The 18,251-nt window shown below is 38.0% G+C and overlaps 1 protein-coding gene across 2 annotated transcripts in view; it reads right to left on the minus strand.

Annotated features, from left to right (window-relative positions):
* The window catches only part of gbe1a (glucan (1,4-alpha-), branching enzyme 1a), a 139,470-nt gene extending 125,483 nt beyond the window's left edge, over positions 1-13,987 (minus strand). For both annotated transcript variants that reach the window (XM_084400765.1, XM_084400764.1), the window contains exon 1: positions 13,825-13,987. In XM_084400765.1, coding sequence (XP_084256891.1) covers positions 13,825-13,964 — 140 coding nt within the window. In that variant the 5' untranslated portion in view covers positions 13,965-13,987. The remainder of the gene's footprint in view (positions 1-13,824) is intronic.
* Between the last annotated feature and the right edge of the window lie 4,264 nt (positions 13,988-18,251).

The following is an 18,251-nucleotide window of genomic DNA, read 5'->3' on the forward strand; positions in this document are numbered from 1 at the left end:
CATCCTTAATGCATAATAAAAGTATTAATTTCTTAAGAACGATTGTGTATTTTTTGCTACTTTTCAAATTCTTAAATGTAAAGATTTTATCGTTTTACAATTTGGCCCAGACTTGCAATCAAAATAGGAAATTGCATCATAAAAATGAATTATTATTACATGTTTAAAAAATATATAAAATCTAAACATTGAGTGAAATAACCATCAACTATTTCATATCAACACATGTTTATATTAGATCAGAGATTAAAGAAGGTTTATTGTCATTCAGTCATGAATGCAGTGGAACGAAATGTCTTTTCACTATGGAACGCAGTTTACAAAAGTACAATAACATAAGGACACACAATACGTAAGGACATACAATTACTTCACTGTAAATAACCTGTAAACTATATACTAAGAAGACAAAAAAAAAAAAAAAACTCAAATAAATATACCAAAAGATGTATTGGGGGTCAGGGATTATTTATTTATTTTGTCAAATTATGCAAAAAGTTTGAAAATATTATTTAATTGTGTATTTTTGGATGCATGAAATGTAAACTTGGCCAAATTAGGCCAAGACAATTTTATCACAAAAAATATTCAAAATGTAATTTCCAGCACAGAATGAAACAAACAAGATAGCAAACGTTGAAGAAGCACCCTATTATGAATGAGAAAGCCAGAGACGGAGAGGCCGAGAAACTTCTCGCTGACCTTCTGCTGACACAAACCACATCTTAACTGTTAATTTAACCAATTAAAGAAGAAGGATGAGGACACAAAGCCTGTTTTTGTCTCCTGGATTTACCATCAGGGACTAAGCCTTTGCCTGACTCAGCCAGTCTAGGAAATTGATGTTTCTTTTTTTTTTTTTTTAGAGGTTCCTTTCTTAAGATGAGGACACACCTTGGAACTAAAACTCTTACTGAAGCTGTGGTTTAGTGGTTAGCACAAATGCTTCAAGGACATTGATCAGAGGTGTTCATGTGGGAGATGCAAATTCATTTCTTTTTGTAAATAAATAAGCCAAACAATCAAGTATAAGCTATAAAGTTAGCATGACAATTTATTAAGATGGAGGAAAACCTGATTTCTTTTTTTTTTTTTTACGGGCCAGTCCATAAGAAGTCAGCCTCTTTCTTCTTATGCATTTTTGTTTCTTTAATAACAATGTGCTAAAAATAAAACTAAACTGAAATAATGCAATGCAATAAAATAAAGAACCAAGTATCTTCATGCAGTGTCTTCTATGACTTTACCAGAATCAAAAAGCAATCAGCCCTTCAAATGTCCAAGAGGGATTAAACAGCCACCAATCAGGATTTAACCGCAGGAAGCTGATGAAACAAAAGTTATTATCTTATGACCAAATGCTATTTTCTTCAGCACAGGGTAGAATGGCCTAGGTGAATCTTTACCTGGGGCTTCTTAGAGGCAACAGCAAAGACAAAGGAAAAACAAGCTCATGAATAATAATGGTATGGTGCAGAGCTCAGCATCCTTGACTTGATTATTGGTGCGAAGCGGCATAGTGGCAAATGCCGGCGTAGCACTGGAAGGCTGCTGGCTTCCTACAGTGTCTATTCCTGACCAGTGTTGTGCACCCTTAAGCAAGGAACTCAAGTCCAAAAATTGCTCAGGGTTCCTGCAATAATATCAAATGTCTCTGTCTTCCCTCACCCATGAATCCATCACAGTGGCTTTGCAAAAGCACTTTACTGCATGTTAAATAAAATAAAAAATGTTAAAGGGACTATGTGTAGCTTTTTAGGTATTTTATTATCTAAAATCAATATTTGTATTAATAAATATGCCCTCAATGGTGTACAAATACCTATGCCAATGATCAGACTAATCCTCGTAAACGAAGAATTTATTATCTTTATATACATGGGACGGGTAGGTCCACGGAGGCTTCCATGTAGTTCCGCCATCTTGAAAAACTATAATAGCAGAGAGGGACAAAAAGTACTAGGCCAACGCGTTTCCACAACGCGTTTTCGTTCAGAACCAGCGTCACGTGACTGAAGCCAGCAGAAGCGGAGGCGCAGAGCAGTGAGAGGCGCTTGTCACTGCCCCGGCAAGTTTAAAAGGATGCACTGCACGGTTATTTATACACCGTTCATTCATACATATGCTGAGTCACAGGATGAGTCCTCGTCGTCGAAAAAGTCCAAAATAGACCGTAAAAGGAAACGTGACCGGAGATTACAAAAACAAGGGTTAATGTCGGGATAGCTAATGCAGGAGAAAGCTTTCAAAAGAGACCCTGAAGTTGCCTGCTTTCTTCTCGACAGGTAAGTCAATGTTACGGTCTTAATTACAAGCTTTTTTTTCATTGCTTGGCTGTGTACTTTATTATATAGACAGTAGAACATTTATAGTTAAAAGTTAAACAGGCTCTTTGATGAATAGCAGCAATTGAGTAAAGTAACGTTAGAGAAGGCTCTGGTGATGATGATATCTAACAATGCACGTACTTCAAAAAATATAACTACTACTAATTACCATAGTTAATGTTTTTCACAGTCAGTAATTCATACTGTAACATTCTTTTTTTCGTTGTTTCAAGTTTCAGTTTGTTTTAAATAACAAACCTGTTCACCCGAAGAAAAACTCAAAGTGCTATTATAAGACATCCTGTCATAGATTTTTAGTACATAACGGCTACCATAGATGCAACGCGCATTTGAAAAAGTGAGGCGCTGGAGAGCATTATTCGTTTGAATAGGCCTATGTCACACTTCCTGCTTCCGGAACGCGGAGTAGGGATTCAGAACTTCCGGTCAACAGTATTTCTCCATAAGGATTTAGATTATCAGCCATAATGTCTAAACCATCCGAGGTAGACTGACCACGAGCTATGAGGTTGTGAAACGAATGTTTTTGCTCCTGTAGAAGCTATAAGTTCGTATGAAATCAACCCTGTTTTAAGAAAAACATGTTTTATCCGCGATCGTATGAAAAAAAACTACACTACCCACAATCCTAAGCGTAGCAGCAACGTCTGCTGATTGGTTCAACTCCCTGTTACCATAGAAACGTTTACCTTACTGACGAACAGCCCGCCGCTGTTGTTGTAGTGTACCGGGTTGCTCTGCGTCAGGACGTAGACAGCCATTCCTCAGCTTTCACGCTTTTCCACTTGGAAGTTTTCATTTACCATCCGAACCACATCGTCATATGTGACTTCAGGCAGGTTGCGGAGATATTTGGTCCAGCGGTATCTATCGGACTCCGCCATTGTAAAAAGCTAACCGGAAGAGCCGTATCCCTACTAAAAGACGTACTTCCGGTCTTCAATTTTTTCGTGACATAGGCCTATACAAAATACAATTTCACCACTAGATGGGAGAAATTCCTACACACAGTCCCTTTAAGTTGCAAAGAAAATCCATCTCATGTCCTTCCTAACCTGTATGACTTTGTATTCCAAAGACGAATATGAAAGAGCAAAATATACATTTTGAATAATGTAGGCTACCACTCTTTCCATGCAATTGACCCTTCGCAGGGAGTTTGATTGACAGGCGATCTGACCAATCATAATCCGCCATCCGCCGAACAAAACAGTCAGGAGAGTAAGTAGATTAAAGGTGCTCTAAAGTGATGTTGGGTGACGTCGCTTCTTGTTGACGTTTAAAGTATTTTCAAACAAAACGGAAGCTAGCTAGACCTTCCCTCCTCCTCATCCGCGCACTAACCCCCCAAATCCTTCTTGTCTGTGATTGGCTGGAACAGTTTGTTATGTTTCGTGGTGCGGGTTAGCCCAGTTTGTTTTTCTTGTGGAGCCTGGGGTGTCTACAGAGACCGCGTTTTTTTACAGTGTGTTCAGGGGACAGGCAGCTAGCGGATGGTGAGGAGATGTTTACTGTATGTGACAAAAAATGTTTTGGCCTAAAAAACGCGTGACATCGCTTAGAGCACCTTTAACGTTGGAGAATTTGAACTTGAAAAACGGAGTGTACTGACATCTTTCCGCAGTTAAAACATTTCTTCTTATGTTCATTCATGTTTATTTGATGCTATAAATTAACTAGAAGGAAGAGATGATCGGTTCACGAGCAGCTTTAACTGAGACTCTACAGCGATCTGTCTGAAACATTAAAGAGCCTCAAAATGGTATTTATTGTTTAAATAAAAAATAAAAATAAAAAAAAGACCAAATTTGAAAATTGAGACTTTGTTTTATATCAAAAGTAACCTGGTCGGTCCTGTCTCTCAGTGCGTTGTCAGTGTCCTCTCTCCTCCGCGATGTATTTTTCACGCCGTGAGAACATGGAGTGGTGTGAGAGCAGGGGGCCAATGTTTCGTAAAATATTGAAGCTTCCCCGGGCGCCGCCATTGATTAGCAGACCCCCACCTGCTGTTAGCATTCCATTGACTCCCATTCATTTTGGCATCACTTTGACAGCGAATAACCTTACATCTGAGGCGTTTAAAGACTCCATTTGTCCATTATTTATTTCTAAAGAAACACGAAAATTTATAAAAGGCTCCATTACCTTGTATCTTACGTTATGGCCCTGTAGAAGCAGATTTCACGAGTTCACATGTTAATGAAATCTGATGTAATATTAAAATGCGTATTTGGCTTGCTGTCCGGGTAGGGAGGGCTCCGAGCTCGGAATTCAGCCCGACCCCAGAGTACTCCCCCCATGAATGTATAGATCATAGGTATCTATGAGCAGACCCAGCCGAATGTGAGGTGATGGGGTGGTGGCGGGATGCTGAGAAATTAGTCATGAGACAGGAGGTAAGGGAAGGCTTTATTTATACTGGCTATTTCTTGTGCTGATTGGATGATTACCTGAACATGCTCCTCCCGAACTTTGTTACATAAAACTTCATTTTATAAAAATAGGCTAACGATCGCGTCATAACAATGCGACTCACTGTCGCACAGTAGAGAAATTACCGTATGGACAGGAGGAGAAGCTCGCGGGCAATCGGGGGGACGTGAAGGCAAAATGACAAAATAATGAATCAGAATACTTGGCAAAAGTTTCTCCTGCTCCTAGCTCATGGACACCTCCTACTCACACTCTCCGTCTCTGCAAGTGTCGGAAGGGAATGATTCAGATTTCTCTTGGCACAGCTACTAGAAGACAGACGGGTTGCTCACGTCACATCTACGTCGTCAAGCTCAGTTTGAGTCTGCGCAGTACGCTCAGCCATCAGGAAGTGAGAGCTCCTAATTGACTACACTTTTCTCCGTTGAATCCAGTGGGGTCGCTGTGTCCAGTATACTGTCTATACGTGAGAGCGGCGTAGCTTGTCGGACATAGCAACAGTAAGGGGACGGGTCTTTGCGAACGGTTAATTGCAATGAATGGGATCTGCTGAAGGGCGATTTTGCACTACTGCTACAGCTTAAGTTCCCACTGTAGAATGAGATTAATAATAAGTGAGTCAACGATCTTAAAGACACTCCGCAACAGCAGGTATTCATGTAATAATCTTGCAGACAAGGCGACCTCATGAATTCATAAGCTCACTATTTTCCTTGTATTGCTTCAGCACCACACGACTCCAACTTTCACCTTTAGCAAAACAGCATTAATCAACCCCCTACTGATGAACAAAAATTCAAAATGTTTACAAAGTACAGTAATTGGATGTTTATGTACAAAGGACCATAGCAAGGAATTATGTGTTCCTTTACTGCATATTGCTAATACTGCATATTGCAAATGTGACTTTTTTCTTATATTACTACTTACATTTCAGTGTGACTTATGGAAGGTTGTTTCCACCACAGAATAAAAAAAAAAAAAGGTAACTGCAACTTTTTATCTCAGAATTGTGTGATATAAAGTCGCAATTGCGTAGCCTGACTTCGTCATACTCATATTCTAGGCAGAATTTGAGTCTGATACTGCTCCATAGGGCTTTGATTATGAGGCGTGTCTTAACCGAACCAGAAAAAAAAACAAAAAAACTCTGCACTCAATTGGATAGACCTACAACCAATCAGAGCAACGCAATGAGTGACGCATAGTTGTCAACAGAGCTCAACTGCACACACGCAGGAATAAGTAGTAAAGTAATGAGTAAAGTAATAATAAAGCACTCCATGAGTGCGACCAAAGGAGAAACCACAATGACCACAGGGTTTTCATTGCGTCCCATCTTCTTAGCGACCATCGGAGCCAGCTGATAAATTAAACTTTTGCCAAATCCTGTAGGAAGGACAGCAAACACATCTTTCCGATCGACAAATGCCTTGATTGCGGTTCTCTGTTCGTCTTTTAAAATGAATGCGCTGTCGATTTCTTTTATAACAGAAGCGGAATCTAAACATCTCAATTCTCCTGCTGCAGTCATCTTTGTTGAAAACCAATTCAGCCCAAGCGCTCTTTGGTGACGTGGGTGATTACGTAACCGCAGATCATCTGTCCATCATCGATTAAAGCCCGCCCTGGCAATTTGATTGGCTCGGCCTTCTGTGAGCCGAGCATAATTACTCCTCAACGGATCGAGTCCAGACCGAACTTCCCGACCAAACAAATGTTGTGGGCGGAGTTCGGGCTGGCACCCAGGCTAGCAATTGCGTGTTATAAAGTCAGAATTTCATGATATAAAGTCAGAATTCCGTGTTATAAAGTCAGAATTGTGAGAAATAAACTTCAGAATTACATGTTTATATCTCGCAATTCTGACTTTACAAACTCGCAATTGGGAGTCAGAATTTCATGATATAGGCCTAAAGTCGCAATTGCATTATAAAGTCTCACAATTCTGAGAAAATATGTCAGAATTGCGAGATAAAACATTTTAAAAGATAATTGAGACTTTTTATATCACAAATGCGAGTTTACATCTGTATTACATTATAACACGCAATTCTGACTTTATATCTTGCAATTCTGAGAAATAAACTCGCAATTGTGAGATAAAAAGTCACAATTATCTTTTAAAATGTTTTTTTCTGTGACGGAAACAAGCTTCCATAGTGACTTCATATCTCGCAAATTGTTGCAATTGTTTTTTATGATTGTGACTTGTGATTGTAATTGTGACTTTTAAAGGAGCTGTATGTAAGAAATGTATTTCAATTAATCATAAAATGGCCCTGATATGTCACTAGACATTAAGAAATCATGTTCATTTCAAATACTTATATCACTGACAACAGTAGTCCGGCCAGGATATTGTCATTTAAAAAGTGAAGTTGCAGCCCTCAACTGATGTTGATGTTGTCATGTTGTGTTTCGGCCTGATGCTCCACCCTCCACCTATCTACCAATCACGAAGTCAGTAGTGTTTCGGCATCCGGGTTGCCAGCTCTGCTCTAGTTACCACAGCTGCAGCTACAAACGTTCGTGCTGGATCCTGCAGCCTATCTGGCAACCTTGAGTCAGGGGGGGAGGGGGAGGGGATACACCACTCTACAGTAATTTAAAAGTGATTGCAGTACCAGTTTAGGCCACAATCTTACATACGGCTCCTTTAAATCTCACAACATGTCTATCTTGCAATGTGGTTGCAATTGTAACATTGTTTCAATATTTAAATCATGCAACGTTTTCAAATTTCATTCATTTTATATATTTGAGAACTGAATAAATCTCAGTACCATCATTAAAACGAATATCACACAAAACAAGGTTTGTGGGATCATTATTTATGTAAAATACACATAATTATTGATACCCTACTGTAATTCGTGTGGGCTCCCCTGGCCCTGTTAGGCCCTAGAATCACCCCTACGACCCTCCCTGTATATAGGCCTAACATGATTAACACACAAACCCACCCTCTCTTGTTTTAATCAATCTTTCAGAACATTTGAAATATAGAGGCTGTAAAATGACAAAGAAAAAGCTCACAGATAAACAACCACCACCTGAATTTCACAGATGTGTTTCACCGGAGGGAAAAACGTGTGTGTGGCGGCTTGACAACACTGCTACCTGTGCCTACTAACCAAGCACTGCTCATAAATATCATAGACAGAGACCACCTCATAACCAATTCTGAGTCCCCACGTGGACCGCCTAACTGCATGTTTTGAAGTTTAATGAAAAAAAAGTTTTACATGCGTACAGGAGTTCAGGAAGAAACCCATTTATGCATTCCTCACGAGTGCCACCAGCACCAGAATGGGCTTAATTGGTGTATGCCATCTTATTCAAATCTTATACTCTAAATAATATTACTTTTGCTTTTTGTTTCCCACTCCATATAAGCTTTGCATTTATCCAGTCCCCTGGGAGCACCATTCTGAATAGAAATGAACCTTATCAAAAAAAAAAAGAAAAAAAGTCGGAGGAAGGGAATATTAAAAAGGCAAGAATAAATGAGGCAGCGAAAAAAAAAGAAAAAAAAAGTGGTTCTCTGTTGGCAGGAGGCAAAGGTGGTATGACATGTTTACTTATGAGAGGAAGAAGAAAAAACATCACAATTACCAGGTTGGCTCCTAACAAATTAAATTCTGGACCAATTTTGTACAAAGGTCAGGGGTGGATTTGGCTAACTCACGAACAAAATGTAAACTGTGATTGTACACATAAGGATGCTACATATCAGAGGCCGCCACATTATCTTTTAACCCTCTCTACTTTATGTACAGTGAACATAATGACAGACAGGCACTTTAAAAGTGCCAACAGCATCATCTCTGACCCCCGAGAGAAAAGAGGCCATTATCAGTGATGAAGGCAATCAATCAAACTGATTCATTCCTAAAGCAATAAATACGACATTGCACGAAGGGCTGAAAGAGAGAGATATCAGGATGTGATGACTCTTACTAGAAGTGTCATCAGCAGCACCTGGTCCTCAGCAGTTACAAAAAAACAGGAAAAAAAAAAAAACTCTTAACCTTAAAAGCTTCCATCTTAGAAGGGAAGTGGCTACGAGGGAGGGTAAAATCTAACCAATGGTGCTGTCAGTCAATCAGACAGTAGCTAAGTGTTGGGGAAAGTTATTTTTAAAAAGTAATGCGTTACAATATTGCATTCCTCCCTAAAAAGTAACTAAAGAGCTGGGCTTAAAGCTGGGGTAGGTAAGAATGGTCTAAAAAACTTATTTTTCAAATTTGTTTAAACTTTATATATATATCAATACATAATTAAAATGTAAGTATTCTGAAAAAGAAAGTATAAAAATCGAGTGTATGTAGACCTCTAACGACTGTTTTAAAGACAGCTCATTATTTCCATTCAGTCCACCCTCTCCCTTCTGGGGTCCTTCCAAAGCCACGCCCCCAAAACACATGAACGCGCGACTCCGACAGCTGAGCTGGAAGACGCATTATTTACCTGAGACGAGCGGAGAGGAAGGAGCGCAGTGCATGTAGCATCATGTCAGAATCACATGTAATAAAAAAAATCTAACTTTATCATTATGAATATAAACAAATAAGATGTATTTTAGTAGCCTACTCACTATCAAGCTATCATATCAATATTGGTAAAGTTTAAAATATATATTTTTTGATTCGCTAACGAGCTAGTTATAACTATAAGGCAAAGCTAAAAACAGGTTGCATTGATACACGTTTTTCCATTTCCATTAGTTGCACTGTGATGAAGATGAATTTCGTGTAAGATTCATAACATATAACGTTAGGCCTACTAGCTGTTAAACATGTATTTTGTTATGTAAAGTTCCCCCCACAGCGGAGCCTAGCTGCCGTGAACGCGCAGGCTAGTAAACATGCAGGGTCACCGATGACGACGGATAAGGTCGCTAGATATAAGGTTAGCAGGTTTCAATAGTTGCTTTGCACAGTGCGTGACATTTTATCTGTATGTTATGCGGCTAGAGTTTTAACACTGAGTCAATGGGCTCCGACGGGCTTGTTTATCGTCATCTGTCTTTTTCCGTTTACCTGTCTTTGTTGTATGAGCAGGTTCCACTCGAGAAATTGGCAGTTTTGGTTGTTTGTCCGCCATTAGCACAGCTGCTCGGCACACCGGCAATCTTGATTTTGAATGACGGTACGCGCTGTGCAAGAGAGGGGCGATCAGCGCGTACGTGAACTTGATTGACACTGCTAAGACACTCCTCCTGGCTCTGAAGGCATCTGATTGGTTCTTTACATTCGCACCGAATGGCAGTGATTGGTCAGAGTTTTTACTGTCCTGCAGCTGCTACAGAGGTCTGATTGTTTTCATTCCTTTTTCTGAACACATAATGTATTGACTACTCTCAGGATGGAAGGACCATTTCACCCAGTATAAAAAAAAGTGTTTCTGAACAGGATTACCTACTATAGCTTTAACAAATTTTTTTTTAAGTCCTATTTTTGGCAAATGTAAGAGCCCTTTCACACCAATAGTGAAATGAATAAGCCTCAGGTTGAAGGAAATGTACAGAGGGCGCAGCTCACACAAACCTTTCAGCTGTGCTGCCATTCTGGTATATTTCTGTAATTTAACATTTAATTGCAGGTTTGCGTAATATTCTGCATTTGCATTACACTCTTTTTATTCATTTTGAGGAACAATTAATCTGTTTTTGTGCAAGTAAGATGAGTGCTTGCATGCTCACATTCAGTCTTGATAGAACTAACCGTAGCCATCATGTTTATACGGTGCACACAGCACCTCCGCACCTTACTCTTGATTTCTCTCAACACGGGCACATCAGAGGTGTTAATCTAAAATGGGAAAACAGTACCTTGCGATACCTATTTGAAAAAATAACTCTGACATTTTGTTGTAAATTTAAAAGTAATGTGTTACTTTACTAGATACTTGGGAAAAGTAATCTGATTAAATAAATACATAACTCTAACCGAATGCTGATTGGTTCTTTCAATGCCGCGGCACCAGCCAATCAGAAGAACTTCCAAATCCAAGTAACCATATTTAGCCTGCGATCGGCACACTGCACAATATGAAAGCTTCTGTTGTCCCTCCTCCTCCCCAGCACCACATGTAGATATCTGCAATGGAAGTTCACCATTTCTTGCAGCAGCCTTTACCAAAATCAAGCCAATGCCAATATGCCAATAAATGCTGGTTGAAATTTATCCACTCGAGAGTTGTCATGACAGAACTCAAATTACTTGTAATGCTATACCCTCAATACAGTTTCTGAAGTCAGGAAAAAAAAAAGTTTAGGTTTACATTGGGTTTAATTGTTTTAACATACATTTGTTTTTGTATTTGTGATTAGTGGATATAATTTAATAGAATATATTTATTTTATATTATTATTGGTTTAAATTATAATTGTTACTTGATTATTCTGTCACACATATAGAAAGCATGGTCAGGATCCTTAACAGTCAGTACTGCATAACCCAGGCTCAGAGCCTTTTCATTCAAACAAGTGCAGATGTATGCCTATGTGATATAATGACTGGCAATGTCATACTGGAATTTTACATTTTTAATCTGTTGCTGTGTGTTTGCTGTGGTTGTCATCAGTGTATGCATATCCTGTTATAGAGCAGCATTGTTTGCTCTCCATTTCAGTGCTCAGTTTATTTATCACAAAATAAAATGCATACAAAAACATCCACTGACATCCAGCTGCAATAAAAAAAAAAAAAAAAACAGGGCTTCTTGCACTCAAAAACTTACTTTGTAACTACACCAAGTCATCATTATTTTATATATATTTATATATGTATAGTGTATGCATTAAAATAAACTATTTTGCATTTTTGTAAACAATTTTTGTATATAGCAAAAGTTTATTTGACATTTAGTTTTTCTTTTACATTCACTTTAGTTGTCCATATTCACAATCAGATAACCCTGTTTAATGCATTATGTTTTGTCCACAAAACTTTTCCTATAGGCATAAAGCTGCAAGAAAAAGTGAAATTTTAAGCGGGGATATGGATATTTCGACAGCAAAATTCATTTGCATACTTCACACAAGCATTTTTTCTAAGAAAGTTCCCTGTCAAACCCCCGTCATGAACTGAAACCCCCTGTGACAATATTCTGCTGACAATGCCTGACTTAATTTTCCCTTTCTGTCTCCCAGCCACACAAAAACCACCCCATGGAAGTCTCAGGTGCGTGCGCCCATGCCTGCACGAATGTGTGCATGTGTGTCTGTCTGAGAGGCTCTAGACATTAAAGTGAATTTTAACAAGGTACGACGACTGGCTGGTGGTATGGGGGAAACCTGCCAAGCTCAGATGCTGTCTCTCTGTGTGCCATCTCACCCTGTTTTCACAAGCTCCGGCCAATTAGCTGCTTTCTCTTTCTGCTGGACTAGCTGACAGTCCCATACTTTCACCGCAAGTTCTATATGAACATTAATAATCCAAAAAGTCTGGAATCCATTATTGTCACAGTAAAGTGACTTACGCTCACTGTATGGCAAATGCAAGTAGCCTACATCAATATTATGGAAGTGAGCGGAGACACTGAGATGGTGTCATGGGGATTCTAAGGTGAGGGAGAACCAAAGTTAGTCAATTTCACAACACTTTGGCTTTTATAAGCATTGAAAAGGAACGGTTAACATGAAAATGAAAATTAGGTAATCTAACAGCAAAATAGACATTATGGTTTTGGAATGAGTAGCCTAAATTATGACAACATTTACATTTTGGATGAATTAACGATTTCATTGATTGTAATATTTTGAATACTGACATCTAGAATCATGTCTAGCCTACTAGGCAGCGTTTATAGATCAAAACAGCATAGAAACGGAAGTTGCAGCTGTCTTTTCCCCCCTTATTTTGATGTACATCCGAGTGCAACGGCTTTTCAAACAAGAAAAAAATTAGACAGGGACTTGATTTTGCCTATCGGGAATTGATTGCATCATTGTGGTTTGTTATTGCAGCGATTTCATGTGAGTGAGGTTTCCCCGTCAATAAACAGGTCACCGTGATTTTGCCAAGTAAGACATGTTCCTGGATCAACATATTTTGTTGATCCTGGAATAACATTCCTGTCCCAAAATTGAGTCCTTAACTAAGCCCCTAACTTTCCCTGAAATCAGAAGGAAATGATAGGCGAATAACACTGATGTTGAACCATCTCACCCTGGTTCTAAGCCTAAACTTGACTTAAACTGTAAACTTGTCCCTCAAATCTGATTGGTTGATCGGAAAGTTGTTCCAGGATCAACAAAGATGTTGATCCAGGAACATGTGGTACTTGGTGAAATCACGTTCACCCAATAAACACGTCATCAGAAAACATATGAGATGTCACTGCCTGTGGGAGGTGAAGTTATTTTGATTAAATATAATGACATTACATGAATTAAAAAATAATACAATGATGTGCACATAAAAAATCCTTTATAATAAAGATTGCAATATTCCATCAAAAATAACTGTCAATTTGTATTTCACTGTCGGAAATTTTCCATCATTTATGATACAACGCTTCCCCGCATTGACAGAATTTTCCGGCTTTCCACGTTTTCACTGTTATACCGAAGGGGGCGCTATTACGCATTTTCTGAAAGAGCACTGAATCTCTGGGTCAAAACAGACAAAAAAGAAACAGAAAAAAAGCCATAAAAGCATTGCCTATGCACTTGGTAAACACCACGTTTCAAAAACACCTTTTTATCAGATTTGTGTTCAAAATGTTGTTGTTTTTTATTTTTCTTACCCACATTCAAGTGTTGATAAAAAAAAAAAAGGCATTAAGCTGGAATAAACAGTTTTTTGTTGTTTAAAAGCAGAGGCTCTGTTCTTTCTTTTGATATATTGCATGTTCAGATATTCATACAACAAAATATTCATGTGGATGTGGCTGAACGTGCAGCACGTGAGAGACATAGCCTACAGGTGCGTGTATGAAACGTTGCAAAGATTTTAAAACTCGGAATAAATTCATAAAACGACCAATAAGAATAAGTAACTAGGTAGGTTGAATTTATTAAAAGTTTGTTTACCTTCTCCGCAGCTCTCCCTCATAGTGTCGTATATACGGATCCGCCTGTACAAATGCGTTGAGGTTTGGTAAAGTCTCATTAATGATTAAATCCGACATTGCTGACACGCTCTCAGTTTTAATAGAGCGATATACTTGCATCTCTTTCTCAAGGATGTCTCGTATAGTCCAAACTAAAGGGAGGTGGGAGCTTCTCTGTGGGCTTCGCAAACTTATGATGACCAATCCACCTTGGCCTGTTGCCCAATCCAGTCAGCGCTCAGAGCAGAACAAGGCTCTCTTTTATATAAAACACATTTCTTCACTGGCAGCAAACGTGACCTTTTCTCTCAGAGTTCGTGCAGTCATAAATGCTTTTTTTCTGACTTGATTGCAACAGAGAAATCTAGTTGTTCAAAAAAACTTTTTTTTAGTGTTAGAATTGAAAGTTGACTTGACAATTTTGGCTTTGCTTTTCTGGATGTCACATAATGTGTTAGGCTAACTGTCCAGAGATTGTAAAATTGAGAAAAAAAAGTGTTTCCCTCCCAATCTTTAGTTTCATTAGGCTATTATTCATTTATTTATAAAAAATTAAAATAAAATCTTATAAATTAATTAAAACCATAAATATTTTAAATATATATTATTAACATTATTAATGTTATTATTGAATTTTGTGTATGTGTGTGTGTGAAGTGTATTTTCAATGTTGCGGACAGTTGTGGACAATTTGTTTTTCAGGATTCTTTGATGAATAGAAAGTTATATTTCATTTATTTGAAATATAATCTTTTGTTAAATTATAAATATCTTTACTGTAACTGTAACTCATTTTATTGCATTCTTGCTGAATAAAAGCATTGATTTATTTGATTTACCCACACACACACACACACACACACAATTATTTTTATTTATTTATTTATTTATTTATTTATTTATTTATTTATTTATTTATGTATGTATGTATGTATGTATGTATGTATGTATGTATGTATGTATGTATGTATGTTATCTGCTTTCTATTTCAGATAATTGTGTTCTTTTCAACTTTTTATTCATCAAAGAATCTTGGAAACAATTTTTTACCTAACTGTTTTCAACATTGATAATAATAATAATAATAAATGTTTCTTGAGCAGCAAATCAGTATATTAGAATGATTTTTGAAGGATCATGTGACACTGAAGACTGATTAGTAATGATGCTGAAAATTCAGCTTTGATCACAGGAATAAATTACATTTTAAAATATATTAAAATAGATAGGCCTAAAGCTAAGCAAATTCTATCCTTCTATCTCCCCTATATGTGATAAGTGCAAAGCTGCCGAGGGTACCCTGGCACATTTTTTTTGGTTCTGTGCTCAAATTCAGAGTTTTTGGCTAAAAATATTCCCGTTTATTTTGCCAAGGTCAATAACTGTTTTACTTCCTGACCCTATGATAGCAATTCTTGGTTGGTCAGACTCACTGGAGTCTCTCAGTCCAAAGGTACGATTACCTGTTCGATATGGTATGACTGTAGCTAAGAACGTTATCCTGCTTTTGTGGAAGAAAAATACTACGCCCCTCTTTTCTGACTGGCTATCCGGACTCACTTGTATGTTACACCTGGAAAGAATTAGATACACCATTTAGATTCACCAAATGTGGGAACCAGTTTTTACTTTTTTGTCGAGCCACAAGGACTAATGATTTATTTATTTCAGATTTCTAACATTCACTTTCTGGGATTATTGTGATTACACTTTGTAGGAGAGGTTGGCCTTGTATATGGTCATCTTCCCCCCTTTTTTTTTTTTTTACATATTGCACAGATTTCTGTTATATGAAGAATAGCACTTGGGAGCAAGGACTTATGATATGGCTTTTAACTTTCTGTCTTTGTCACACACTAGACATTCTAGATAAGACTCGAGTCCGCTGGAGTGTAATGCTAGAAATAAATACACACAGGTGTGTATGGCCAACTCGACCACAAACTGGATTTTGAGCTTATGAAATCATAAAGCCTGGGGTCATAGGTCATCCCACTGTTTATTCAGCCCACACTGGGAATAATGGCAGCATCTAGATGAAAACCGCTTCAGGAACATAAAGATCTATCTGAGGCCGCTCCTTCGCTCTCTTTGGCCCTTAAATGAACAAAAAAAAAAGGAGGTGCTGTGATTTGTCCATCCCAGGCTCCTTAGATCTACATTCTTACCTTTATTGTGTGCAATACCTTCGCCTGGAGGAGCCGAGGTATTTCCTGACTGTTTTTCTGAGACTGGGAAAGAAGAGTGAGTTACGATGTTATGAAGAATATGCACACAAAGCATCTCTCTCTTTGCCATTTCTTGCTTTTTCTCTCGGCAGTATAGTTTTCCCTGGTGAAATGCAGCGAGAGGACAAGACGGCAGCGCAAATTCCCTGGGTAGGGTTGCCGAGGCTACATAAAAAGGCCTTAGATCTGGTAGCGGGGTTATTATGGGCTGTGAATCGGAATCAAAAGGCCATTTTAGAGCTGTCACATGACCCCTGGGGCCATGTTTGCCACATCGCGTTGAAGACATTTCCTTCCAGCATCTTCCCTTGAGACTAGTCAAACAAGACCTCACCCAGACAGACTGAAACCTTTAGACATGGAGGACGAGAGATACAGGCAAACAAGCAGCTTATGCGATAGTTTAGTTTAAACTAAAATAACTCTTAAAATGACTTCCTCTTGAAGTCTTTTGATGTGTGGACTAGTAATGGAGTAATTCTCAGATCTCAACATTCTGCTGCTGTAATGGACCCCATTTTTGTAATAACTACATTAAGTAGCTGAGTGGTGCATTTACATGTCAGGATTTGCATATACATATGGTTAGATTTACATACATAACTGTGGATACCTGGTCGAGTGTCTCTTATTCCTCACATCGGGTTCTGACAAGGTCTTTAAAGGTCTTTTAGGTTTACATAGCAATGTTAATGTAGACTTGCGTTCATTCATTGAAATGCACCGCAAGGGAATGCCACGCTTTTTAATAAACACTGAGCATGTAGTGTTTGTTTAGCTGTCGGCATACTGTAGATATGCATGTTTTCGAAATAAAATACTGGTCCCGTGCCACAGAAAATAGACCAATGAGCAAGGTAACACCAAACTGTTATCAATGTCCTGCACTAAACTAAAGGTAAACAATATCTGCGATATAACTTTATAATTGTTCGTTCTAATTTGCATAATGGGGTGCAGTATATTTTTATAATAAAATATTTATTTTTAAACACACACACACACACACACACGTGTGTGTGTGTGTGTGTGTGTGTGTGTGTGTGTGTGTGTGTTTAAAAATAAATATTTTTAAACAAATATAACCAAATATATTTAATTTTAAATTGTAGCATATTATAGTGTGTAGATGTCAGTCAAACTTTTTTTAATAAAATAAAATAAAAGAGTCTTCAGATGGATATTCAGCATGAGACAAAGTGTGTGTGTGTGATCTGGTTATCAGTTTATAAATATGGATTTCAGCTCTTCTGTAGAACATGCCACTGTTGCATCAGTGCTGTTGTTCACTCCTTTGTGATGAATTCAATATCAGCGGTTGCTCAGGCTGAAGGCGGTCAAATCCCTCCCGATCCTCAAACGCACACAATAATCACTTGTTGGTTTATCCACCAGGGGGAGTATTCCATTCATTTTCAGTCTCAAGCTAACTTTTCACTATACCTTTACTGCATTATTTATTTGTTTACCTTTATACTTTTAACAATAATCAGAAAATATGATCAAACTTGTTTGTATTTATTTCTAGCCTGAAGCTGTCCTTGCCCTGGTACCAAGCCACCACATCAGAGCATCATACTATAGAGACCATGCAGGGCTGTCCAATCCTGTTCCTGGAGATATACAGGTCCAACCCTGATCAAACACATCAGTGTAATTATCAAGTGTTCCTGAAGATCTTAATTAGCTGCTTTAGTTGTGTTTGATCAGGGTATCAGGATTGACAGACAGACAGATAGACAGACAGACAGACAGATAGATAGATAGATAGATAGATAGATAGATAGATAGATAGATAGATAGATAGATAGATAGATAGATAGATAGATAGATAGATAGATAGATAGATAGATAGATAGATAGATAGATAGATAGATAGATAGATAGATAGATAGATAGATAGATTTATTTAAGTATGGGATCACATGCTCTGATAGCTCTGACTGTAAGAAATGACAGGAGTTATATTGTTTATCTATGGAGGTGTGTATGTATTTTGTCTTCACTTTTTCTTCACTGTCACAGTCTGCTAGAGTTATGCGTGTTTGCAGTTGTAAATATAAAATAGGATAGATATATAGATGAATAAAAAGACAGAAAGGAATCGAGAGAGAGAGAAAGATTAAGCAGGATTTTGTGTGGCTTTGAATCAGCCCTGTAACATAATCGATCCAAATCA

The sequence above is a fragment of the Rutilus rutilus genome, assembly GCF_951802725.1.
Source record: "Rutilus rutilus genome assembly, chromosome: 25".
Taxonomy (NCBI): domain Eukaryota; kingdom Metazoa; phylum Chordata; class Actinopteri; order Cypriniformes; family Leuciscidae; genus Rutilus; species Rutilus rutilus.